General features: G+C 41.5%; 2 protein-coding genes across 6 annotated transcripts in view; one reads left to right on the forward strand and one right to left on the reverse strand.

The window, feature by feature from the left end:
- PHF24 (PHD finger protein 24) overlaps window positions 1–27,625 on the reverse strand; it is a 236,085-nt gene that overhangs the window by 120,198 nt on the left and 88,262 nt on the right. The window lies entirely within an intron of this gene.
- Window positions 21,046–27,560, forward strand: LOC140594564 (protein SPATA31F1-like). Its single transcript, XM_072728039.1, has 5 exons — window positions 21,046–21,189; window positions 21,826–21,865; window positions 22,398–22,458; window positions 23,621–23,723; window positions 23,823–27,560. Exons 1-5 carry the CDS (start codon window positions 21,046–21,048, stop codon window positions 27,381–27,383), a joined length of 3,909 nt encoding a protein of 1,302 aa, XP_072584140.1. The 3' UTR covers window positions 27,384–27,560.

The raw sequence follows: 27,625 nt of genomic DNA on the forward strand, positions 1-27,625 counted from the left end.
CCAGTGAGAATGATATTTGCTGTGGGCTTTTCGTAGATGGCTTTTAAGATGTTGAGGAATGTTCCCTCTATTCCTACACTCTGAAGATTTTGATCAGGAATGCTGTATTTTGTCAAATGCTTTCTCTGCATCTATTGAGAGGATGATATGGTTCTTGTTTTTTCTCTTGCTGATATGATGAATCACATTGATTGTTTTACAAGTGTTGAACCAGCCTTGCATCCCAGGGATAAATCCTACTTGGTCATGGTGAATAATCTTCTTAATGTATTGTTGTATCCTATTGGCTAATATCTTGTTGAGAATTTTTGCATCCCTGTTCATCAGGGATATTGGTCTATAATTCTCCTTTTTGGTGGTGTGTTTGTCTGGTTTTGGAATTAAGGTGATGCCTTAAGGCCTCATAGAACGAATTTGGAAGTACTCCATCTCTTTCTATCTTTCCAAACAGCTTTAGTAGAATAGGTATGGTTTCTTCTTTAAACGTTTGATAGAATTCCCCAGGGAAGCCATCTGGCCCTGGACTTTTGTGTCTCGGGAGGTTTTTGATGACTGCTTCAATTTCCTCCCTGGTTATTAGACTGTTCAGGTTTTCTGTTTCTTCCAGTTACAGTTTCGGTAGTTTGTGGTTTTCCAGAAATGCGTCCATTTTTTCTAGATTGCCAAATTTATTGGCATATAGCTGTTCATAATATGTTTTTAAAATCGTTTGTATTTCCTTGGTGTTGGTAGTGATCTCTCCTTTCTCATTCATGATTTTTTTTTTAATTTTTATTTATTTATGATGATAGTCACAGAGAGAGAGGGGTGGGGCAGAGACATAGACAGAGGGAGAAGCAGGCTCCATGCACCGGGAGCCCGACGTGGAATTCGATCCCCGGTCTCCAGGATCGCGCCCTGGGCCAAAGGCAGGCGCCAAACCGCTGCGCCACCCAGGGATCCCGCATTCATGATTTATTAATTTGAGTCTTCTCTCTCTTCTTTTTAATAAGGCTGGCTTATGGTTTATCTATCTTATTAATTCTTTCAAAGAACCAACTCCTGGTTTTGTTGATCTGTTCCACAGTTCTTCTGGTCTCTATTTCATTGAGTGCTGCTCGAATCTTTGTTAACTCTCTTTTTCTGCTGGGTGTAGGATCTATTTGCTGTTTTTTCTCTAGCTCCTTTAGGTGTAAGGTTAGCTTTTGTATTTGAGTTCTTTCCAGTTTTTGGATGGCTGCTTGTATTGCGATGTATTTCCCCCTCAGGACTGCTTTTGCTGTATCCCAAAGATTTTGAACGGTTGTATCTTCATTCTCATTAGTTTCCATGAATCTTTTTAATTCTTCCTTAATTTCCTGGTTGACCCTTTCATCTTTTAGCAGGATGGTCCTTAACCTCCACGTGTTTGAAATCCTTCCAAACTTCTTGTTGTGATTTAGTTCTAATTTCAAGGCATTATGGTCTGAGAATATGCAGGGGACGATCCCAATCTTTTGGTATCGGTTAAGACTTGATTTGTGACCCAGTATGTGGTCTGTTCTGGAGAAAGTTCCATGTGCACTTTAGAAGAATGTGTATTTAGTTGCATTTGGATGTAAAGTTCTGTAGATATCTGTGAGATCCATCTGGTCCAGTGTATTATTTAAAGCTCTTGTTTCTTTGGAGATGTTGTGCTTAGAAGACCTATTGAGTGTAGAAAGCACTACATTGAAGTGCTTCAATGTATAAGTATAAGTGTATTATTATTTAAGTATGTCTTAACTTTTTATTAATTGATATATTTGGCAGCTCCCACATTCGGGGCATATATATTGATGATTAAGTCCTCTTTTTGGATAGATCATTTAAGTATTATATAGTGTCCCTCTTCATCTCTCACTACAGTCTTTGGGATAAACTTTTGTTTATCTGAATAAGGATGGCTACCCCTGCTTTCTTTTGAGGACCATTTGAATGGTAAATGGTTCTCCAACCTTTTATTTTCAAGTTGTAGGTGTCCTTATGTCTAAAATGAGTCCCTTGTAGACAGCAAATAGATGGGTCCTGCTTTTTTATCCAGTCTGAAACCCTGCGCCTTTTGATGGGGTCATTAAGCCCATTCACTTTCAGAGTTACTATTGAAAGATATGAGTTTAGTGTCATCATGATACCTATTCAGTCCCTGTTTTTGTGGGTTGTTCCATTGGACTTCCTCTTAAAGAGGAATTTTAAGAGTCCCCCTTAAAATGTCTTGCAGAGCTGGTTTGGAGGTCACATATTCTTTCAGTTCCTGCCTGTCTTGGAAGCTCTTTATCTCTCCTTCCATTTTGAATGAGAGCCTTGCTGGATAAAGTATTCTTGGCTGCATGTTCTTCTCATTTAGGACCCTGAATATATCCTGCCAGCCCTTTCTGGCCTGCCAGGTCTCTGTGGAGAGGTCTGCTATTAATCTGATATTTCTCCCCATATAAGTTAGGGATCTCTTGACTCTTGCTGCTTGTCCAGGTGTTGAATGGTTTTTATTGATTTTGGGGGGGGGTATCTCTCTATTTCCTGGATCTGAATGCCTGTTTCCCTTCCCAGATGAGGAAAGTTTTCAGCTATGATTTGTTCAAATACATATTCTGGACTCTGTCCCTTTTGGTGCCCTCGGGAACCCCAATTAAATGTAGATTTTTCTTCCTCAGACTGTCACTTCTTTCCCTTAATCTATCCTTATGATCTTTTTTTAATTGTCTCTTTTTTCCTCAGTTTCCCTCTTTGCCATCAACTTGTCTTCAATGTCACTCACTCGTTCTTCTACCTCGTTAACCCTTGTCGTTAGGACTTCTAGTTTGGATTGCATCTCATTTAATTGATTTTTAATTTCTGCCTGATTAGAGCTAAATTCTGCAGGCATGAAGTCTCTTGAGTCCTTTATGCTTTTTTCTAGAGCCACGGGTAGCTTTATAATTGTGCTTCTGAATTGGCTTTCTGACATTGAATTGTAATCCAAATTTTGTAACTCTGTGGGCAAGAGGACTGTTTCTGATTCTATCTTTTGAGGTGAGTTTTTCCTTCTAGTCATTTTGTGCAGTGCAGAGTGGCCAAAAACAAGTTGTATTGGGAAAAGGAGAAAAAGAGGGAAGAGAAAGAAGAAAAGAAAAAGAAAAAAAAGAAGGAAAAAAAAAGGAAGAGAAGAAAAGAAAAAAAAGGGGGGGGGAGCAAACAAATAAAAAAACAAAAAACACGGGGGAGTATCCTCTGATTCTGTATACTGTAAATCCCTCGACTTCCCCTGGAACTTTCCAGTGCTGTTTGGTCAGTAATTTGTTTTTCCCCTATCCCTCTAGCTGGTCTTCTGGGGGAGGGGCCTGCTGTGCTGATTTTCAGGTGTGAGCACTTGGGAGAGCTGCTTAGCCCCCATCCTGGTGCAGAGCTCCATGTAAGTCCCTTAACCTGTTTATCCTGTGAGGCCACTGTGAAGCTCAGTGGGGGTTGTTAACACTGTGAGGCCCCAGGAGGAACAACAACAGTAGCAGCGGCCAGCTCTCCGCCCTGGAATCGGCTCCTGCAGTAACTATGGAGTTCTCAGTTGTTAGGGGCCTGGATGCTCCGGGGGCGGGGCCGCTGATCTGCTCAGCTCCGGGCCCCGGAGGCTGGAGCGTCCTTGCTGTCCTGTGCCATCCCGGCCTCTGCTTGTCCTGAGGGGAGCGCTGGATCTTGGGCTGTGTCCCCGGCGCCCTGATCTCCCGGGCCTGCGCTACTGGAATCGCACTTCCGGGCCACGCAGCCCCCTCCGCGCGGAGCCACCGCCTGAGCCGCCTCGAGCTGCTTCCCGGCCCCGCAGGGCGTGCCTGCAGCCCTTTAGGGAGCTCGGCCGTGGGTTGTGGGGCGCAGGTGTCTGTTAGTACCCCCGGGAGCCTGAGGGCATCCCCGCCCCTCCTGGGATCCTGCTCCAACTCCCTGCAAGCGCCTTTCCGGGAAGGTTGGTGAAGCTCCTGCTTCCCCGGGACCGGGCTCTCCTGTCCTGGGACACTCGCCCCGGCCTTAGCCCGGCTCCTCGGGGGCCCCTCCCCATTGGAGGCCTTTTGTTTCTTTATTTCTTTTTCCCTCCGTATTCCTACCTTGATAGTAGCGCGAACTCTTTTCACTGTAGCATTCCAGCTGTTCTCTCTTTAAATCTCAAGCTGAATATGTAGGTTTTCAGGATGATTTGAAAGTTATCTAGGTAATTTGGTGGGGACAGGTGACTTGGAGATTCTACTCTTCCGCCATCTTGCCCCGCCTCCCTATAAATTTTATAGTTTTAGGCTTTACATTTGTTTTTTTTTTATTATAAATTTATTTTTTATTGGTGTTCAATTTGCCAACATACAGAATAACACCCAGTGCTCATCCCGTCAAGTGCCCACCTCAGTTAGGCTTTACATTTGATCTGCAACTCATTTTGAGTAAGTTTTTATATATGGTGTGAAGTAGGAATTGAAATTCATCTTCTTGGATGTTCCAGCACCTCATTTGTTGAAAAGACTTTCTCCTTTGTTGAAAATCAGCTGGCTGTCCATACATGAGTGGGTCTATATCTCCACTCTCTATCCTGTTCCATCCATCTACTTGTCTATATTTATACTGATACTACATTGTCCTAATTTCTGTCATTTCATGTTAAGTCTTGAAGTAATTTGGTATTAATCCTCGAACTTTATTCTTTTGCAAATTGTTTTAGCTATTGAGTCCTGTGTATTTCCACAAGAATTTTTTGAAGATTTATTTATTTATTTATGATAGAGAGGGAGAGAGAGAGAGAGAGACAGGCAGAGGGAGAAGCAGGCTCCATGCTGGGAGCCCCATGTGGGACTCCATCCCGGGACTCCAGGATCATGCCCTGGGCCAAAGGCAGGCGCCAAACCGCTGAGCCACCCAGGGATCCCCTATTTCCACAAGAATTTTTAAATGAGCACGTCAATTTCTCAAAAGTGTAGAGGTGACATCATAATAATATTGAGTGTTCTGACTGATGCACAGGTATATCTCTCCATTTTTTAAGGTCTCATTTAATTTCTCTCAGCAGTGTTTTACAGCTGAAGTGCATTGGCCTTGCACATTTTTGCTAGAAGTTTATCCCTATTTCATGTTTTTATGCTATTTTCAATGGTATTGTTTTTTAAAATTTCTATGTCCAGTCGTTCACAATGAGTATACAGAAGTACAGTTGAATTTATACACCAGCTTTATATCTTACAGCCTTGCTAAATTCACTTCCAGTTCTTTTTTTTTTTCACTTCCAGTTCTAATAGCATTTTTTGTTTTGCAGGTTCCACAGGATTTTCTAGAGATGAGCATGTCACCTGTGAATAAAGGCAACTTTCTTTATTTCCAACTAGATGCCTTTTAGTTTTTTTATTCTTTTAAATTTTTTTTTACTTTTAATTATTTTATTTTATTATTTTTTTATTTTTTTATAAATTTATTTTTCATTGGTGTTCAATTTGCCAACATATAGAATAACACCCAGTGCTCATCCTTCTAGTTCTTGTCCTTGCCTCATAGCACTGGCTAGAACCTCTAGCACAATGCTGAACAGAAGTTCTAAGAGTAGATATCCTTGAATTGTTTTTAATCTTAGCAAATATGCATCTAGTCTTTCATCATTAACTATGATCTTAGCTGTGGGGTGTTCATAGATGACCTTTATTAGCTGGAGGAATTCTTTTCTAGTTTGTGAACTTAAAAAATCAGGAAGGCATCTTGTATTTTGTCAGATATCTTTTTTACATCCATTGAGATGATCAAATTGTTTTTCTTTTTAGTTTGATAATATGATGACTTACACCAATTGATTTTTTCAAATTTTAAGCCAATTCTGCATTCCTGGGATAACCCCACTTGGTCATGATGTATTATCCTTTTAATTTTTTTTGTTTCAATTTGCTAAAATTTTGTATAAAACTTTTCTATCTATGCTAGTGAGAGATATTTATCTGTACTTTTATTTCTTGTAATGACTTATCTGGTTTTGGCATCAAGGTAGTGCTGGCCTCATGGAACAAGTTGGTAAATATCCCCTCCTTTTCAATTTTACTCTAAAAGAGTTTGTGGAAAATTGGTATTCTTTTTTTCTTAAATGTTTGGAAGAATTAAACCAATGAAGATACCTGGACCTGGAGATTTATTTTTGGGAAGGTTTTTGACTAAAAATTCTATTTCCTTTATAACTATAGGTCAACTTGTTTATTTCTTCTCAAGAAAGTCTTGATAGTTTGCATTTTGTAAGAAATTTGTCATTTTCATCTAAGTTGTTGAATTTATTGGCATAAAGTTGTTCATAATAGCCTCTTGTTCTTCTTTTGCTATCTGTAAGATTGGTGGTACAGTCACCTCTCTCATTCCTTATATTGGTAATTTCAACCCTCTATTTTTCCTGAAAAGTCTGGCAAGAGTTTATCAATTTTATTAATTTCTCAAAGCGACAGTTTTTGGAATTATCCATTTTCTCTATTGTATCTCTATTTTCTATTTTATAGATTTCTCATATTTACTATTTCCTTCCTTTTGCTTGCTTTGAATTTTATTATTTTTTTTTAGTTTTTATTTATTTATGATAGTCACACACAGAGAGAGAGCCAGGCAGAGACACAGGCAGAGGGAGAAGCAGGCTCCATGCACCGGGAGCCCGACGTGGGATTCAATCCCGGGTCTCCAGGATCGCACCCTGGGCCAAAGGCAGGCGCCAAACTGCTGCGCCACCCAGGGATCCCTTGCTTTGAATTTTATTTGCTCTTTTTATCTTGTTTCTAATGTGGAACCTGAATTTGTTGATTTGAGGGTTTTTTTACATAGATCTAGTTAGTACTATATATTTCTCCCTGCACCCTACAAATTTTATTCTCCTCTTCATTCAGAATATATTTTATTTATTTTTTTTAATTTTTATTTATTTATGATAGTCACACAGAGAGAGAGAGAGAGGCAGAAACACAGGCAGAGGGAGAAGGAGGCTCCATGCACCGGGAGCCCGACGTGGGATTCGATCCCGGGTCTCCAGGATCGCGCCCTGGGCCAAAGGCAGGCGCCAAACCATTGCGCCACCCAGGGATCCCTCAGAATATATTTTAAAATACTTTTAATTGCCCTTTAGATTTTTCCTTTATTTAGAAATGTCTTATTTTGTTTCCAAATATTTGGTGCTTTTCCAGATGTATTTCTGTAATTGAATTTCTAATTTAATTCCATTTCAGTCAGAGAACACATTTTGTATAACTTGAATTCTTTTAAATTTATTGATATTTGAATTATGACAATGCAATGTTTCATGTGCATGTGAAGAATATGTATATTCTGCTGTTACTGGGTGAAATATTCTTATGAAGGACATTTATATTAAGTTAATATAAATTAACATATAATTAATATAAATTGAGGCATTGTTCAAGCCTTTTATATTTTACTGACTTTCTTTTACTTTTTCTATCAGTTATTGAGAAATGGTTCTTGAAATCTCTGAATACGATAGACTTATTTCTCCTCAGTCCTTTTTTACTTTTTGTGAAGCTGTGTTATTTGGAGCAAAACTGTTTAGGACTGTTACGTTCTCTTGATTAATTAACCCATGTATCACTATAAAATGACTTTTATCTGTGTTTCTACTCTTTGCTGTGAAATCTTCGCCTAAGATTAATATGGCGACTGCAGCTTTCTTTTTATTAGAATTAGCATGCTTTATCTTTTTTCTATCCTTTTAGCAGATTTGTCTTTATATTTGAAATTTGCTTCTTATGGGCAGCATACAATTCAGTCTTGCTTTTTCAATTACTCAACCTCTGCCTTCCTATTTTGATTATTATTATTGACATAGTTGGGCTTAAGCTTATCATCCTACTATTCATTTTCAGTGTTCTTTGTTTCATTTTTTCCTCTTTACTTCTGCCTTCTTTTGAATTCAGTGTTTTCTGTGATCCCATTTGATCTCATTTGATTTTCTATAATTATTTGTTTTTGTTATTTTGGTTGTTATACTAGGGTTTATGGTTTAAGTATTAAACATTACCAACTAACTTCAAGTGTCACTAATACATTTCATATATAATATGAGAAATTTATAATAGTATATTTCTATTTCTCCACTCTATGCCTTTATGGCCTTATTGTCATATATTTTACTTATACATATATTTTAAATGCACTGTTATTTCTGTTCAGTCATTTATCTTTAAAGAGACATGAATAATAGGAAAATGTGTGTTTACCTGCATTCTAATCATTTGTAGTTTTTTTTTTTTTAAGGTTTTATTTATTTATTCATGAGAGACACAGAAAGAGCGGCAGGGACACGGCAGAGGAAGAAGCAGGCTCCCTGCCCAGAGCCTGATGCAGGACTCAATCCCCCCACCGGGGACCATGCCCTGAGCCAAAGGCAGAGGCTCAACTGTCAAGCCACGCAGGTGTCCCTGTAGTTCTCGTCATTACTTTTTATAATTCTTATTTCCATCTTCTGTCATTTTCCTTCTGCCTGAATGATTTCCTTTAAAATTTTTTGTAGGGTGATGAATTCTTTCAGCTTTTCATGTCTAAAATCTTTATTTCACATTTTAAAAAATTCTAACTTTATCAAGATATAATGCATATATCATACTCATTTAAAGTTTACAATTTAGTGGGGGCATAGTCTATTTGCAGAGTTGTGTCACCATCATCATAATCAACTTCAGACTTTTTTCATTATGCCAGTAAGAAACTTTGTTGTTGTTGTTTTTAAGCTTTTATTTATCTATTCATGAGAGATACACAGAGAGAGAGGCAGAGATAGAGGCAGAGGTAGAAGCAGGTTCCATGGAGGGAGCCTGATGTGGGACTTGATTCTGTGACTCCAGGATCACACCCTGAGCCAAAGGCAGAACCCAACAGCTGAACCACCCAGCTGTCCCTCCAGTAAGAAACTTTATAACCATTAGCATATCCCATCCTCACCTCTTACTTCCCCTCACTGCCCAAAGGCCTGAAAAATTAACATAATATCTGTCTATATTTGCCTTTCCTGGGCATTATATAAATGGAGTACTATGTTGTGAAATGTATTGTAAAAATACAGTATGTGGTCTTTTGTGACTGGCTTCTTCACTTAGCATGTTTTTTACAGTTCGCCTACATTGTAGCATATATCAGTCAGTACTTTATTTGCTAAATAATTTCTTTTTTTAAAAGATTTATTCATGAGAGACACAGAGAGATGGAGAGGCAGAGACACAGGCAGAGGGAGAAGCAGGCTCCATGCAGGGAGCCTTGTGGGACTTGATCCCGGGACTCCAGGATCATGCCCTGGGCCAACGGCTGAGCCACCCAGGGATCCCCTATTTGCTAAATAATATTTCACCTTATGGATATGGCATACTTTATTTGTCCATTTGATTGATTTGATTGTTTCCTTTCTTTGGCTATTATGAACTCCAATTCAATGACTAAACACACTCCCTTTTTTCCTCAAACCCACTGTCTGTTCCTTCTGATTTCCTTTGCTGGCCCTTCTTCCTCTACCAGATCTCTGTTTAGCCTGCTTAATTCTGTTCTTTTCTGGTTATACTCTCTCCAAGATTTTATCTGGCCATGTAACATAACTTCAATTATGTCTAGATATTGATTTTTACTTTATATTTCTAGGTGAGATCTACACCCTGACTTCTAGACCTGTAAATCCAACTCCTCATATGACATTTCTGCTTAAATGAGTAATACACACCTCCAACATAATAGAGCCAAATGTGAATATTCATCCCCCATTCCCCAAAATCCATAGTCCCCAAGCCTTTACCTTATCATTAAATAGCACCACCCATCCAATTCCCCAAGCCAATAATAACCTAGAGATTTTCCTTAATTATTTTTTAAAGACTTATTTATTTTGGGGGGGGGGGGAGAAAGAGAGAGAAAGAGTGCACGCAGTGCGGGGAGGGGCAGAGGGAAAGAATCCCCAAGAAGACTTCCTGCTATGGGTCTTTCTCACAACCCATAAGATCATGACTGAGCCGAAACCAAGAGTTGGACACTTAACCAACTGAGCCACCCAGGCTCCTCCTTAAATCTATATTTTTACCTTCACACCCAACATTCAATCCACCAGTAGATGTGTCTCCAAAATACACAACTTCTTACCAAGTCTACTGCTAAAAAGCCCATCTAAAATCCAACCATCTCCAGCTTGAACTACGTAGAGCAACCTAATAGTCTGGAGCTAGACAATGGTATCTTAATGATCCTTGTTCTATGCTTGCTCCCCTAAAAAAGCAAATGCTTTCCCCCCAAAAAGCAAATAAAGTCATTTCTAAAGAGTAAAACTGACAGTGTTACTCCCCTAATGTCCTTTATAGCTGGCTTTTCCCTCATGCATTACATTCAGTTGTCTTGTATCTTATTGTTGGAAGAATACAGTTATTTGGAAGACTGTCCCTCCATTTGTCCAGTGTTTCAAGTTTTGCACTCTTGACCATTCTACAACAGAAGTGATACTGTGTTCTTCTTAGTGCATTATATCAGGGGGCATATGATTTTATTTGTCCCAATACTGATAATTGATTGTTTGTTTGTTTGTGTGTTTTTTTTTTTTTTTTTTGCATCCGTAAAAGGCATTTATTCTGAGAATCTAAAAATCTGGACAAAGAATATTGAACTTTTTAGAAAAAGCCGGCACGGGATTTCGTGGTTTCTTCCTAATACATTAACAAACCTAATAAGAAGGAGAAAAGAAAAACTTTAAAGCAGTATCTCTCCAGTTTGTCTGCAGTTATGTGATTTAAAATATTCCTGTTCTGGGATCCCTGGGTGGCGCAGCGGTTTGGCGCCTGCCTTTGGCCCAGGGCGCGATCCTGGAGACTCGGGATCGAATCCCACGTCAGGCTCCCGGTGCATGGAGCCTGCTTCTCCCTCTGCCTGTGTCTCTGCCTCTCTCTCTCTCACTGTGTGCCTATCATAAATAAATAAAATTAAAAAATTAAAAAAAAATAAAATAAAATATTCCTGTTCTATTGAGGTAAAAGCTGCAAACTTTGGTAAAGTTAGAAAAATTAACAAATCATTCCAAAAAATACAAAACCGAAGGAGAAAAAAAAAAACATGAAACAAAAACACAACCAAACCCTAAGTTATAGCTTTCTTGGTACATATACAATAACTACAAAAAAATTTCATTTAAAAAAAAGTACTTAAAAAAAAAAACCCTAAAAATTCCCTCTTATAATTCTCAGTTGGTGAGCTGACCATTCAATTGAAAGGATCCACAGAAATGAAATCACTAGTGAGAAGATACTCTGAATCTATGAAAATATTCTGTTCTTCCTCAAACTTTCACATACTAGTTGTGGCAATCATTATAGACTTTCTAACATTATCATTCCTTCTATATTTATAAGTTGACAATTTTCTGTAAGGAACTTTCCTCCCTCTCATATTTATATCAGTAAGAACTAATTCTTATTTCATTCAATATGTTATAATTTATTATTACCACTATTTTGATGCTCAAATTGTCCCACACTTGCCCAGTGGCAGCCTCTTTAAGTTGGCCGCTGTGCCCTTGTGATATGTCTTCATGATTCTTTGAGCACTTCTATACATTATCCACAAGAAGATGTTCAAGGCTAATCTTGTAACTTCTGTACCTCAGCCCACATTAAGAGAATATTGAGGTTTGTTCTGGCACACAGTTAATTTACTAGCAGATCAATAACGCTTTTTTTCAAAAGCTGTTCTAACCTTTGTTAGGATGGGACTAGAGTGGCCCTTATCTAGGTCTAGAGTAGTCCTATCCTACAGAGTGGCCTTTCTGGAAGGACAATTGAATGTCTATGATGTTCAGTGAGTCCTCTCCATCTTGGTCCACTGGACTCCTATGTCTAACACAACTGTGAAACCTCCTGAAATTCAATTCAGCTCACAGCTCTCTAGCAGCTGTCCTTAACTAGATTGTACAGAATCTTGTTCTGTACATGTGCAAATTATCATTCAACCAGAAACTTAAAGGGCACATTGTACATCTTCCCAGTACTCCTTTTCTGCACAGCTACAGAAAAGCTCAAAAGCCAGAAATGGGGCACCCTGGGTGGGTCAGTGGATTAGCGCCGTCTTCGGCCCAGGGCCTGATCCTGGAGACCCTGGATCGAGTCCTATGTTAGGCTCCCTACATGGAGCCTGCTTCTCCCTCTGCCTGTGTCTCTGCCTCTCTCGCGCTCTCTCTCTGTCTCTCATGAATAAATCAATAAAATCTAAAAAAAAAAAAAAAAAAAGCCAGAAATGCTTAAATCTACTTCCAGAGCATAGCAATACAGCTGTGCTCTGTTTGGGTCTCACCTTTCTCTACAATAGTCCACAGGGCGGGATGAGCACTGGGTGTTTTTCTGTATGTTGGTAAATTGAACACCAATAAAAATTAATTTAAAAAAAAATAGTCCACAGGGTGCCTCCAGACAGAATCCTGGGGCAATTTTGAAGCTTTACTCGTGTGTTTCTCCTGTCTAATAGATCAAAGTCCACTGTGCTACTGTCCACACAACTTGTGCATGTATTTGGTCTCATTTTGTACTTCCTTACAACTGGAGGCATAATGTAGTTCGGTTACTCCATCATTATCTGAAGCAGATTCAACAACTATTCTTTATAAAAATTGTATATAAAATAGAATCCTTAACATGATTATACACTCACATTCTCAACACACACACATACACACACGCAATTTTTTTAATTTTTAAAGTTTTTATTTAAATTCCAGTTAGTAAATACACAGTGTAATATTAGTTTCAGGTGTACAATTTAGTGATTCAACACTTACATACAACTCCTAGTGCTCACCACAAGCACACTCCTTATTCCCCATCATCTTTTTAACTCATCTTCTCATCCACCTCCCCTCTAGTAACCATCTGTTTGATGTCTGTAGTTAAGAATCTGTTTCTTGGTTTGCCTCTCACTCCTTTTTCCCCTATTATGATTGTTTTGTTTCTTAAGTTCCATGTATGAGTGAAATCATATGGTATTTGTCTTTCTCTGACTTATTTTGCATAGGATAATACCCTCTAGCTCCATCAATGTCACTGTAGTTGGCAAGATTTCATTCCTTTCTTATGTCTGAGTAATATTAAAAAATGTATGCATAGTATCTGTAAAGAAAGATATATACATATATATCACATCTTCTTTAACAATCTTTAAAAATCTTCTTGCAAAAATCATCAACATCTACCTTCTCATTAAAGTAGGAGCAGGTTGGGACACCTGGATGGCTCAGCAGTTGAGCATCTGCCTTCAGCTCAGGGCGTGATCCCACAGTTCTAGGATCCAGTCCTGCATCGGGCTCCCCACAGGGAACCTGCTTCTCCCTCTGCCTATGTCTCTGCCTCTCTCTCTCTCTCTCTCTCTCTCTGTATCTCATGAATAACTAGATAAAATATTTTTTAAAAAAATAAATAAAGTAGGAGCAAGACAACTCTGTGCAAGCCAACATAATCAGACAAGGAAAAAAGAGGAATAAAAATTAGACTGAAAGATATAAAAATTGTGTTCAGATAACAGAAGCCAAAGGAAATAAACTGAAATTTTTAATCCTGTTTATGAAGTTAGTAAATAGAACTGAATAGCACTTAAAAAAGTAAATAAAGTAAGAGCAAGACAACTCTGTGCAAGCCAACATAATCAGACAAGGAAAAAAGAGGAATAAAAATTAGACTGAAAGATATAAAAATTGTGTTCAGATAACAGAAGCCAAAGGAAATAAACTGAAATTTTTAATCCTGTTTATGAAGTTAGTAAATAGAACTGAATAGCACTTATTTCTAATAGCAAAAATAAAATAAAACATAGGAATAAGCCCTAATTAAAATAAAGTAAGAACCATAGAAAGAAAACTTTACAACTCTGTCGAGACTCTCACTTTTGGTCAAGATGGAGTAACAGGGCCCACATTTACCCTACTATCTATAGCAACTACAGAACTAGACAAAATATACAATAACTCTTAAGACATTAGACATCAAGCAACAAATGATAGAGATCACTGAGAGATAGGAAATCAATGAGGTGAGCTCTACAGTTGTGTGAGCTTATGGCCTGGACAAAGTTCCCAGGTTGTGGTATAGTAAAGAGGAACCCAGGTAGAACTTGACAGTCTATGAGTTGAGGAGATAGAGCTGGGAGTCAGAGATGGCCATGGCATCGTATCTGAAAAGAAAGTGCTAGACAGAGAGAGAACTCTTAAGGTCTGAAGAAGGTCTCCCTCAAGTGTTCACAAGGGACTAGTCAGTATATGCATGTAAGAAAAGTACCTGAGATAGGACGTTTTAAAAATTCCTAAGATATAAAAGCATAATACCCAGAGATCACACAGAAGTAGAAAAAGTATTTATTCCAACAGAGAGTAGAAAACATCAAAATAAATGGGACATTGGATGGAGTATAAACAAGGCCTTGACTCAACAGTAAGTAAAAATAAATCTTGGACTAAACGTTGGTAGGATCTGCCTAATAGTGTTTATAAGGAACACCTGAAAGCATCAAACTGTTCCAAGTAACTTAATGAATTACAAAACAAAGCTCAACAATATTTGTAGAAAAAACAGGTGGACTAGGAAGCTCCAAGTCCTCACTCTCCCATGGAAACATTAAACAAAAAAATCCTCCACACAGTTTTCCAGAGTGGCTGCACCAGTTCACATTCCCACCAACAGTGTAAGAGGGTTCCCTTTTCTCCGCATCCTCTCCAACATTTGTGGCTTCCTGCCTTGTTAATTTTCCCCATTCTCACTGGTGTGAGGTGGTATCTCATTGTGGTTTTGATTTGTATTTCCCTGATGGCAAGTGATGCAGAGCATTTTCTCATGTGCATGTTGGCCATGTCCATGTCTTCCTCTGTGAGATTTCTCTTCATGTCTTTTGCCCATTTCATGATTGGATTGTTTGTTTCTTTGCTGTTCAGTTTAATAAGTTCTTTATAGATTTTGGAAACTAGCCCTTTATCTGATATGTCATTTGCAAATATCTTCTCCCATTCTGTAGGTTGTCTTTTAGTTTTGTTGACTGTATCCTTTGCTGTGCAAAAGCTTCTTATCTTGATGAAGTCCAATAGTTCATTTTTGCTTTTGTTTCTTTTGCCTTCGTGGATGTATCTTGCAAGAAGTTACTGTGGCCGAGTTCAAAAAGGATGTTGCCTGTGTTCTCCTCTAGGATTTTGATGGAATCTTGTCTCACATTTAGATCTTTCATCCATTTTGAGTTTTTCTTTGTATATGGTGCAAGAGAGTGGTCTAGTTTAATTCTTCTGCATGTGGATGTCCAATTTTCCCAGCACCATTTATTGAAGAGACTGTCTTTTTTCCAGTGGATAGTCTTTCCTCCTTTGTTGAATATAAGTTGACCATAAAGTTGAGGATCCACTTCTGGATTCTCTATTCTATTCCATTGATCTATGTGTCTGTTTTTGTGCCAGTACCACCTGTCTTGATGACCACAGCTTTGTAATACAACCTGAAATCTGGCATTGTGATGCCCCCAGATATGGTTTTCCTTTTGAAATTTCCCCTGGCTATTCGGGGTCTTTTCTGATTCCACACAAAACTTAAAATAATTTGTTCCAACTCTCTGAAGAAAGTCTATGGTATTTTGATAGGGATTGCATTAAATGTGTAAATTGTCCTGGGTAACATTGACATTTTCACAATATTAATTCTTCCAATCTATGAGCATGGAACATTTTTCCATCTCTTTGTGTCTTCCTCAATTTCTTTCAGAAGTGTTCTATAGTTTTTAGGGTATAGATCCTTTACCTCTTTGGTTAGGTTTATTCCTAGGTATCTTATGCTTTTGGGTGCAATTGTACATGGGATTGACTCCTTAATTTCTCTTTCTTCAGTCTCATTGTTAGTGTATAGAAATTCCACGGATTTCTGGGCATTGATTTTGTATCCTGCCACACTGCCAAATTGCTGTATGAGTTCTAGCAATCTTGGGGTGGAGTCTTTTGGGTTTTCTATATAGAGTATCATGTTATCAGCGAAGAGGGAGAGTTTGACTTCTTCTTTGCCAATTTGAAGAAGCTTTTTTTTTTTAATTTTTTTAAATTTATTTATGATAGTCATAGAGAGAGAGAGAGAGGCAGAGACACAGGCAGAGGGAGAAGCAGGCTCCATGCACCGGGAGCCCGACGTGGGACTCGATCCCGGGTCTCCAGGATCGCGCCCTGGGCCAAAGGCAGGCGCCAAACTGCTGCGCCACCCAGGGATCCCTGAAGAAGCTTTTGCACAGCAAAGGATACAGTCAACAAAACTAAAAGACAACCTACAGAACGGGAGAAGATATTTGCAAATGACGTATCAGATAAAGGGCTAGTTTCCAAGATGTATAAGGAACTTCTTAAACTCAACATCAAAGAAACAAACAATCCAATCATGAAATGGGCAAAAGACATGAACAGAAATCTCACAGAGGAAGACATAGACAGTGCCAACAAGTACATGAGAAAATGCTCTGCATCACTTGCCATCAGGGAAATACATATCAAAACCACAATGAGATACCACCTCACACCAGTGAGAATGGGGAAAATTAACAAGGCACGAAACCACAAATGTTGGAGAGGATGTGGAGTAAAGGGAACCCTCTTACACTGTTGGTGGGAATATGAACTGGTGCAGCCACTCTGGAAAACTGTGTGGTGGTTCCTCAAAGGGTTAAAAATAGATCTGCTCTATGACCCAGCAGTTGCACTGCTGGGGATTTACCCCAAAGATACAGATGCAATGAAACGCCGGGACACCTGCACCCTGATGTTTATAGCAGCAATGTCCACGATAGCCCAACTGTGGAAGAGCCTCGGTGTCCATCGAAAGATGAATGGATAAAGATGTGGTTTATGTATACAATGGAGTATTATTCCGCCATTAGAAACGACAATTACCCACCATTTGCGTCAACGTGGATGGAACTGGAGGGTATTATGCTGAGTGAAGTAAGTCAATCAGAAAAGGAAAAACAGTGTATGTTCTCATTCATTTGGGTAATATAAATAATAGTCAAAGGGAATATAAAGGAAGGGAAAAGAAATGTGTGGGAAATATTAGGGAGACAGAACATAAAGACTCCTAACTCTGGGAAATGAACTAGGGGTGGTGGAAGGGGAGGAGGGCGGGGGGTCGGGGGGAATGGGTGACGGGCACTGAGGCGGACACTTGACTGGATGAGCACTGGGTGTTTTTCTGTATATTGGTAAACTGAACACCAATAAAAATTAATTTATATATAAAAAAAAAAGAAAGGGAGACAGAACATGAAAGACTCCTAACTCTGGGAAATGAACTAGGGGTGGTGGAAGGGGAGGTGGGTGGGGGGTGAGGGTGACTGGGTGGCAGGCACTGAGGTGGGCACTTGACGGGATGAGCACTTGGTGTTATTCTGTATGTTGACAAATGGAACACCAATAAAAAATAAATCTATTAAAAAAATAAAAAATAAAATAAATAAAAAAGTAAATAAATAAAAATTATATACGCTAAAGGAAAACATAGATGAAGAACTAAAGGCAATCATAAAGGAACAAAATGTGGGGCAGTTGGCTGGCTCAGTCAGAACGTGCAACCCTTGATCTCAGGGTTGTGAGTTCAAGCCCCATGTTGAGTGTAGAGATTACTTAAATAAAACTTAATAAAAAAGAACAAAATATCAACAAAGACATCCAATCTTTTAAAAAAGTAGACTCCACACCCAGCATGATACCCAATGCAGGCTTGAACTCACAATCATGAGATAGAGACCTGAGCTAAGATAAAGAGTTCAGTGGTTAACTGACTGAGCCACCCAGGTGCCCTAAATGATAGAAAGTATTAAAACAAAAACAAAAAACAAAACTAAAATTCCTGAATCTGAAAATACAATAAGTAAAAGGAAAAGTTCACTAGAGGAATTTTATGGCAGATTTATATAGACAGAAGAAAGAATCAGCAGATGTAAAAATAGGACTTTTGAAATTTACAAGTCTGAGGAGCAGAAAAAAGAATGTTTTCCCCCTAAGATCAGTAACAAGGCAAAGATGTCTGCTCTCACCACTTCTATTCAACATGATGCTGAATGTTTTAATCAGTGAAATAGGGTAAAAAAAGAGAAACAAAAGGCTTTCAAATTGGAAATGGAGGTGAAAATTGTCAGACATTATCATCGTTTTGGAAATACTAAAGAATTTACTTCAAAAAAGCTATTACAACTGTGAATTTAACAAGATTGCAGGATATGATACAACAAATTCTATTTCTACATATTAACAATAAAAACTAGAAGTTAAAATTAAAAAGCAATATCACTTATAATAGCATCATAAGGGACACCTGGGAGGCTGAGCGGTTGAGCACCTGCCTTCGGCCCAGGGCGTGATCCAGGAGTCCTAGGGTCAGGTCCCACGTCAGGCTCCTGCAGGGAGACCACTTCTCTCTCTCTGCCCATATCTCTGCCCTCTCCCCCCCTCTTTCTCTCTCTCTCTCTCTCTCTCTCTCTCTATGTCTCTCATGAATGAATAAAAATATTTTTTTAAAAATAGTATCATAAAATGTTAAATAGCGGTAAATTCACAAAATATGTATAAGACTTGTACAAAAAAACATTTCTGAGACAAATTAAAGATACCCTAAATAAATGGAGAGATATACCATATTCATGGATCAAAAAGCTTAATATTGTTTAAATGTCAATTCATTCACAGAAATTTTTCCTACCCATATACTCATACATGTGTAAGATAGATTTATAATATAAGGTTGTGTCAGCATTTTGTTCACAGCAAAAGACTATAAACAACTAAATATCTATTAATAAAGAATTAAAGAGGAATTGTGTTATATCAAGGAAGACATTACAGCCGTTAACTTAATGGTACATACAAGATATATGTGTATTATTAAATGAAATAAAAGGGAAACTGTCACACTACCATTCGTGAAGAAAAGCATAATTCATTTCTTTTTGGCTATGCTAGACTCATTTGGAAAGATACACAGAAATCTGATAGGAATAAATGACTCGAGAGAGGAAGGCTGGGAAATGAGAGACAAGGGTGAGCGTACATATTTCCTACATACCTTATTCTGCCCATTGAATGTTGTACAGTGTCTATGTATGCCTACTTTATAAAACACAGTTTCAAACATTAAAATCAATTAAATGCACTGGCCCTTCATCAAGAGACCTCATCCCAATCTTCTGCCACAAGTCCCCTCTAATCCACCTATCTCCACCTCTGCTAGAGATACACTACATTTCTCACTGCCAAATGCACTCCGTGGCCCATTGCTCTGTGTTCTAGTTTCATTCTTAAGTTTCTCTCCCATCTGGAACATGCTCCTTCCCCCACAGCCTACACTTTTAGACCCAACCTCTCTGTCACTCTACCCGGGAGCCCTCTCTGACCATCCTGATCCTTACTATGGTTTCTCTCCTCCGAAATGTGATATTTATAACCTGGACGTTGCAAATAATATGCAATTCTATTTGTTCTAGATTATTGGCTCCTGCTTTGTGTGAATTAGTCTTATCTTGGTAAGCAGATAGTTAAGTGCCTCAAGAGCAGGAAGGCAACATAACTCAAATGTCTTTGTACTCTTGACACTTCCAAGCTTAGGATAAGCACAGACTGAGGGCTCACCATGCCAGCCGGGTGGAGGACTGGATGCTGGAGAAGTTACCAAAATAGCCTCTTCAGAGACTTTGAGCACAAAGATATTTTTGGCTGTGAGATTGCTGTCAGCAGGGTAAGACTCTCAGGGAAATTCAGAAGTTCAGTGTTGGAGAAATATGACAATAACCACAGAGGTCAATCAGGTAACAAATGTATAAATAAATGGGCATAGAATAGAAGTGTTGGGCCCAGGAATGAATTAGAAAACAGATGGCTTGCTGAAAGGTTTCAAAAATCCAAGTCAGGAATGCCTGGGTGCTCAGTGGTTGAGCGCCTGCCTTCGGCTCAGGGTGTGATCCCAGAGTCCTGGGACTGAGTCCCACATCGGGCTCTCCATCCCTCTGTCTGTGTCTCTGCCTCTCTCTGTGTGTCTCTCATGAATAAATAAATAAAATCTTAAAAGAAATCCAAGTTAAAAAGAAACAAACAAACAAGCAAACAAACAAAAACAAAAACCCTCCTTCAGGCAAACAGCATGTATCCAGAGTAGATCAGTTGATACTCTACTCAAACCATGATCACCAACTAGCTTATGACCTTGAGTAGGAAGTGGCCACTAATGCCTCTCTGAAGGTAGTCCTATCCAGAAACAGACAGAATTCTATAACATGGTAAAAAACATCTCTAGAAAACCAACTTTTAAGGAGCTCAATAAATGAATCTTGTTACTGTATCTCCAAGGAAGGCAGTGTCTATATCTCTTCCCACCTATGCGTAAGCTTGAGGCCACACAGACCAGGAGGCATTTCTCCCTGCTTCCCACAATGACATTTAAATGTCACCTTGCCCTTTTCCTCCTATACAAGCCATGGGCCCCTTCAGATACTGCTGATTCTCCATCACCCAATGCCTGTAATATCATAGCTCTCCATTCTCAAGCCATAACCAGACTCTGCCCTCCCTAAGCTCATGTGTGCTTCACAGATATAGCTCCTGTACAGGTGGAGGAGTTAGTGGAGAGTCCTCTGTCCCAACCACTCTTCCACAAAAGGTGTCCTATGTCCCTAAACATTCAGTTTTCTGGGGACAGGTGACCAGATAGTTGTAAAGGAGAGAGCCAAGACATCAGGCTGCTGTAGGATATGTACAGTAAAGACAAAGTGGAGACATAGACACCGCCTATAAGTAGACACTTTTAGTCTCAGGCTCTGTAACCCTTACAGACAACCAGGCACCTTCACCTACAGACTTAATCACCACATAAGCTTCCCTAGGACAGATAAAAGTCTTTGACACAACACCTGCCTTGTGAAACAGAAGGGCTTTGTGATGCAGTCTAATGGCCTGGTTCCATCATCTATGAGGTGGAGATGATAAGGCATAACATTGAGAATCATTAGGCATCAGGACCCTGAATGCCTAGATATAGGGATGGTTAGTATCTTCATGTTAATGAGGTTTAGACCATGTTGAGCCATACTTTTGTTCTGTGGGATTTCAAGTATCCCTTATATACCTATGGCTTCATCTTTATTATTCTTCTAATTATCTGGCGAGTAACAAAGAGTTACCATGGATTAAGGTTGGAACCTCAAAGGATCTGCTGCCAGGTAGGGAAACTTTATGACCATGGATTAATTAATTAAGCCTCAGATAAGAAGCTTTTAAGATCTCAGAGTCTCTCCTTTTACCACCCACGCCCCCTAAATTTTATGCCATGCAATCAGTAACTCTTATATGGTACTTCTCAGAGACTAGTAAGAATTTCTTTCTAGGCCATCTTACAGTGTATTCTAGTTGGAAAATAAAGAACCTTTCGATCTGGTTGGAGTTGAGACCTAGATGAAATGGAATCTACATCCTGGGTCTCAGAGTACCTCCCAATTAGCAGGATTCTTCTGGTTGGTGGTTGTGATAGGCATTTGTTAACAGAAATCCTTTAGCTATTACACCCACACACCCTTTAATCTGTTGCACTCTTTCTCTTGCTTCATCATAAACCTCATGCATAACTTCTCTTGGGAAATAAATGAGAATATGGAAGAGCCTTGAAATAAATCAAACACAAGCAGAGAAGGGAAATGTTGAGGTGAAAAGAGATGGATATGGAAAGCAAAGTTAGGAAAGTAAGTAAAATATAGACACAGATATATAGAAGGGGATTGGGAAATATATATCAGCTTTGTCTGGTTTTAAACATTAAAAAAAGGTGTCCCAACATTATACTCTAACATTTTGTCTTTAAGCGTCACCGAAAAGTCAGGATAAGAGATGCAGCATCAAGAGGTACGGTCTCACTCTCTTCTGACTCGTCTCACTATGGGCAAGTTTCCCCTGATTCCTATCCCTCTACGAGCCCTGGAGCCAGTAACCAGGTGCTCTAACCACTGAAGGCTCCAGTTGCCTCAGTTGACAGTTTCTCCCAGAACACTTTCTTGGGTGGGAAATCAGAGCCTGGGAATGTTCCAAAAATCTCTACATTACACCTGCCTTTGAGAATGAAGAATATAGAAGGAGGACAGAAGCCCTTAGCTGTGTCATTTACTAGTTTTACCACCCTGTGGAAATGACTTCATCTCTCAGTCTGTGATCCATGAAATGGGCACCTCACGATCCTGCCTCACTCGCAGTGTGGTTGTGATGATCAAATGAAATGAGGTCTAGGACAGTATGTTGTAGTGGGTTAAGCTGTATGCATATGTGCCTTAGAGCATTGACTGTTGGGGCTTTCAGCCTCCTCTTCCTCAAAGGCCTTTAGCTTCCTATAGGATGCCCCTGCATCCTCTCATTCTTTGTTAACACTCTCCTGGTTTTTCAGCTAGGAGATTTTGTCAGGAAGAAGCTGATAAGCCGTGGGAGCTGCTCTCTGTCATGAGAAGGTGATCACTTGCTCTTTGCATCCTCCAAATTCCCAGCCTGGCCTGGGACGATTTCTCTGGTTGGCCTGTGGCAGGGACCAGGAGAGGGAAAATGTCCCGGAGGGAGTCAGACAGTGGATGCTGAGCACTGGTTGAGAGAGTTGCCAGGGCAGAGGGGGATCAGGTGTCTCAGGAGGGGGAGTCTCCCAGTTTTGCTCTAGGCTAGGTTCACAGTGGTCCTGAAAGTCAGGATTTTGCTAGTATGTAATTCATTGAAGACTCTACATGAGTTTGCACTCAGCCACAAGACAAGCTATCCAGTCAAGAGAATAGATAAATGCATATATAAATAAATCACCATTGTCATATTCCTGTTGCAACCATCCAAGGGCAGACCCATAAAACCTGCTGACATTAATTCCATGGTTTTGTCTTCAGGGAGGCCAATTCCTGGGACAGCCCTCAGAAAGGAGTCCATCATCTTATCCTCTTCCTAAAATCTCTAAGGAATGGAATTGGCTCTCAAGAGACTATGTACAGGAACTGGGACACCACATAGTCCCCACAATGCAGAGTTCCCACAAACACCATATTTTCCACAGCTTAGAAATACTGAATGCCAGGCTGTGGCCTTCTTAGCTCCAGAAGAGACTGACTGGAGGTTCCCTCTGTAATGTTCCTGGTGCTGCCCCTCAGCTAACCATTGGCTCCCCACCACTGCCTGGTTCCCTTCTCCTGGTGTAGTTTCTCAACACAGACCAACAGATAATGCACCCCACGTCCCAGTGTCTCTCATGGCCCTGTGTTTCCATGCGTTGTCTGAGACCTTGCCCAACAAGCTCCAGACCCTCAGTCCAACCCAGCCCAACATAACTTGCCAATGGCACTTTCCTAGGAGGAAAAGGAGATGGGTAAATGCCCTGGGGTTCCAGGACTAGGGGAAGGTGGGCCAAATCTCCAGGCCACACATATTCAAAGAGGCAGGTGTTGGGGTGCTTGGGTGGCTCAGTGAGTTAAGTGTCTGTCTCTTGATCTGAGCTCAGGTCTTGATCTCAGGGCTGTGAGTTTAAGCTCCACATTGGGCTCTACGCTAGGCATGGAGACGACTTAAAAAAGCACCAAAGAGAAAAACAAAGAAGCAGGTGTCACTCCATCAGTAACCGTTGCCATCTTCCCTTCCTAGCCAGGACTGGCTTCCTCAGGAAGGAAGTGTGCGGCGGCTCCTGTGTGCAGATACCTGCTGCCAAATCTGCAATGCCATGGCTCTGGAGATTCAGCAGTTGCTGGTAGGTGAGAACACGCTGATCTCTTCCCCTTCATCAGGACCATTGCAGGGCTCCTCTTGCTTAGAGATTTTGTCCATGTCTACTGTGTCTTTTGAACAGAGTCTGCAGCAACGTTCCCTACACTGCAAAGCACTTACATTTCGATCTGCAACGCCTCCAGTGTTAGAATTAATGGATCAGAAATGCTTAACACAATCAGCTGTCCAGTCAACTGATGCACTCAGGATCCATGATTGCTGGGCTGAACACCTCCAGCTGGGGCAGGGATTTCAAATTCCGGAGGTGACTTGTGTCCCAGAGACTATGTCTTGTTTAAGACTTGAAGAGCCTCAGGTTCCAGTGAACCAGCAGCAGATGATACAGAGCACTCCCAGCCTTGTCTGTGGAAACCAAGGGCATTGGCCCTTGAATTCCCAGGTCTCTCTGCAGACCCTAAACCGAGAAATCACTACACTGACCCACCCTATGGCCTGGCATATGGTTACTGTCCTCCCTGCCCACCTGCCATTCCTCAGTCCTGAAGTCTTGAGGCTTCTTGAAGTACATGTGAAAAAATGGATGCATTTCCAGAGGTGGGGGCTACCCAGACGTGTGGAGGAGTCCCTGCGGCAGCTTATGCCAAACCCACCTTTGTTTTGCCAAGCTATCAATAACCAACCAGTTTCTTTCATCCAGAAGAATACTTCTAAGTTCTCTATCGAAACACTCGGGCCCTATTCCTGCGAGAACTGGGCTTCATGTATGGCTAACCAGCCTACCCAGGCCTTCTGGGTTTCTGAGTGGTCCATCATGGGCCCAGAACAAAGACACCACCAGCAGCAAATCCCAAACCATATGGCTCTGACCTTGCCCTCTCCAGCCCTTAAAGACTCAAGTGGCCTCTATGCACTTCCTGGGTACCAGAATCATGATTCAGTGGGCCATCTGCAGCAGAAATACATCCAGTTATTCTGTGGACCCCCATCTCTGCACAGTGAGTCCCTGGTTAACACCTTTTTAGGCTCTCAAAACTTCTCCATGAACGGGAGCGTGTCCAAGCATCCCTTGAAGGACCCTTTTCTCAAGGACCTCTCCATCCTCCCTCTGTTGCCTAAAACTCCACCCCAGTCAGATGCATCTTCTTCCCCATCTTCCCAAAACTGGGTCGTTCCATCTGACAACCAACAACCTCAAAACAGTGTCCCACTTCTGACGCTGGCTGAGTGCAATGCCTTGGAATGGCACCTGCTGCAGAGGCAGCTCCAGCTTCGATGGGGCTTGTCAGCTGTTCTTCAGAGACCTCAGAATACCCAGAACCCCATGCAGTATAGGCCCTATGGCAGGGCCCAGTCTCCTGAGAAAACTTCTTGGCCAGTGAAGCCCATCACAGTCCTCACTAGGGAACTAGTTTTCTTCCCGGAGCATGGCCGGAGACTGCTGGAATTCCATCTCCAGCGGCAGTTGATTCACCATCGCTGGGGCCTGCCCCAGAAGATCCAGGAGTCCATCCAACTGCTCCTGTCCTCCACTGATCAGTCAACTCTGTCCTGGAGCAGCACAACCCTAGCCAATGTGCATGCTCCCCAACCCACGGCCCTAGAGGCCACTGGGGCCGGTGACCCATTCTCTCCAGTCACAGACCAAGTACCAGTCCCCATGCCACACTTGTTTGACCAGGCTAAGGCAATATTGCAGAGCCACATCAACTCCAAATGTGGGCAGATTCACCAGGGCAAGGTCCCTGCTTGTGTATGTAGCTCTTGGCAGTGCATAATTCCTGGGGGCCGGCAAGTGGCTCCCTTCACCTGCATCCCAGAAGGCAAGCCCTTGGAGCTACAGGCCACAACTGACCCTGCCCTACAACAGAAAGATGTGGCCTGGATACCAACGGCCCTTGATCAACAGCAACAAGCCCCACCAGACGCTGTCACTGAACACACTAAGCTGCCCCAAGCCCTGTCCGAGGGAGCCATTGAGAAACTGGAGACGACTCTGAGGCACAAGTACCTTGCCTTCTTGTCAGGGCTGCCTGCTCTTTATTATGTGGCTCTCTCTAGGGCAATGGCACCGGCAATCTCTACCCAAGCTGTAATCACAGGAATGGTGCCTGGACCTGGCGAATTCCCTACTGAACCTCTGACTCAGATGATCTCATCTGAGGAGCAGTGCCTGAGTCCTGGGCCATGCTTTCAAGATGCCAACAAGACTTGTGCAGACACTGCAGAGGAGCGCCAGGTGGAAGAACAGGTGGAACAAATGATCGAGGCGGTGCCTCTAGAAAGCCAGGCAGAGGCCTCTGAGCTCTACACACTCAAAAAACCCATCTTAGCCAAACTAAATTTCCATCTAAGAAAGAAGATCCTAGAGATACAACTGGGAATTCCCATAAAGGCAAGGCAGTCCAGAGAACAAACTGGGGCAACCCCAGACAACACATCCACACAGGAGTCTCTCAGGAGTCTAAACAATCAAGGAAAAACACTGCTCCAGGATCTCCCCATCCCACCAGATGCTCCTCGTGCCCCAGATCCAGAATGGCTCCACCTGAAAGAACAGCTGGCCATTGAGTTAAAGGCAGTGCAGCAGAACCAGAAGCAGCCTAGTCCAAGAGCAGTACCTCATGGCTCTGCCCACTGGGCCTCCAAGATCTCACCGCCCAGCGGAGACATGAAGGAGACCCAGGTGCTCTGTGTTCAGCTGCAAGCCAGTGTGAACAGCCCCAGCCTGGAGGAGCCCTGGAGTCCTGAGCCCCAAAGCCCTGGCAAGAGCAAGGACTCAGCCCAGGTCCCCATGCTGGCAGAAAAGAGAGAGGACCCAGGGAAACCCAAATTGGCAGGAGACCATGGGGAAGGGGATGCAGGGTTTGCATGCTCCTTTACAAGAGAAATAAGCGACCCCAATGAAGCCCAGAGGCCAAAAGGGATACTTCTGAATAGGGCACCCCGCAGCCCCCAGCGACAGAGCCATAGCTCTCATCTTGCTGCTCCCTTTGAACACAATACCCAGCATCACCCTCAGATTAAGCTTCCAGAGCCATCTCCAGGAATCCCTGGGGTGAAAGTATCTGAGAAGAATGACCTGCACGACAGTCAAACCAAGCTCAATGTCATCCTCAAGCCAGCAAGGATTCCTAAGAATGTCCAGCCTACGGTGCCCCAGGAATCACAGGGCCAGCCTTTCCTGGGCCAACTCATTCAGCCTAGGCCTTTGCAGGGCCAAACTTTGAAAGGTCAGGTTTTGCAGGGACAGGAGATGCCAGTCCATACTCACAAGAGGCCCAGCCTTCCAGAAGCAGGCTTGAGAAGTAGGATGAAATCCTTCCTGTACTGTTTTAACTCCAAGATGAAAGGCAAAGGGCATAAGGAATCCATGTTCTCTATAGCTGGGAAGGTGGCCAACCCCAGAAAAGAAAATGTACAAAAGATCCTGGCTCCTGCCAAAAGTCCGGTGGGGCAAACCAACAATCAGAAGACAAGAGGGGACTCCAAGGCCCAATCTTCCCCCACCGAGAAGCAGGTGTGCCTGGGCTTCTTGGATGGACCCCATTCCCCAGACAGTAAGCTCCGGCACCGCTCCCATTCTCACCAACTCCATTCTGCCTCAGTCCTGGACCACCCTCGCCACTGCCCTAGGCACTGTCCTCGAATGGCTTGTGTCACCCAATCAGGGAATGCACCCTAGATCTCACCTCTCACCTTAGAGGGAAACGTTGGTCTGCTCAAGAAGACTCAATACAATCAAAAGACTTTGTAGGCTCCCCAACATCTGTGTCCCTTGAAGAGGGCTGCTGCTGTCATTTTCATTAATGTACAGGTGGGGCAGAGTGCCACCCAAAATACATCCATGTCTCTAAGCAAAGAACTGTCGGTCTCCTTCTCTCCACTGTGGTGTGTTAAGGGAAGGCATGAGGGGAGGCTAAAATG

Source organism: Vulpes vulpes, chromosome 12 (assembly GCF_048418805.1).
Source record: "Vulpes vulpes isolate BD-2025 chromosome 12, VulVul3, whole genome shotgun sequence".
NCBI lineage: Eukaryota > Metazoa > Chordata > Mammalia > Carnivora > Canidae > Vulpes > Vulpes vulpes.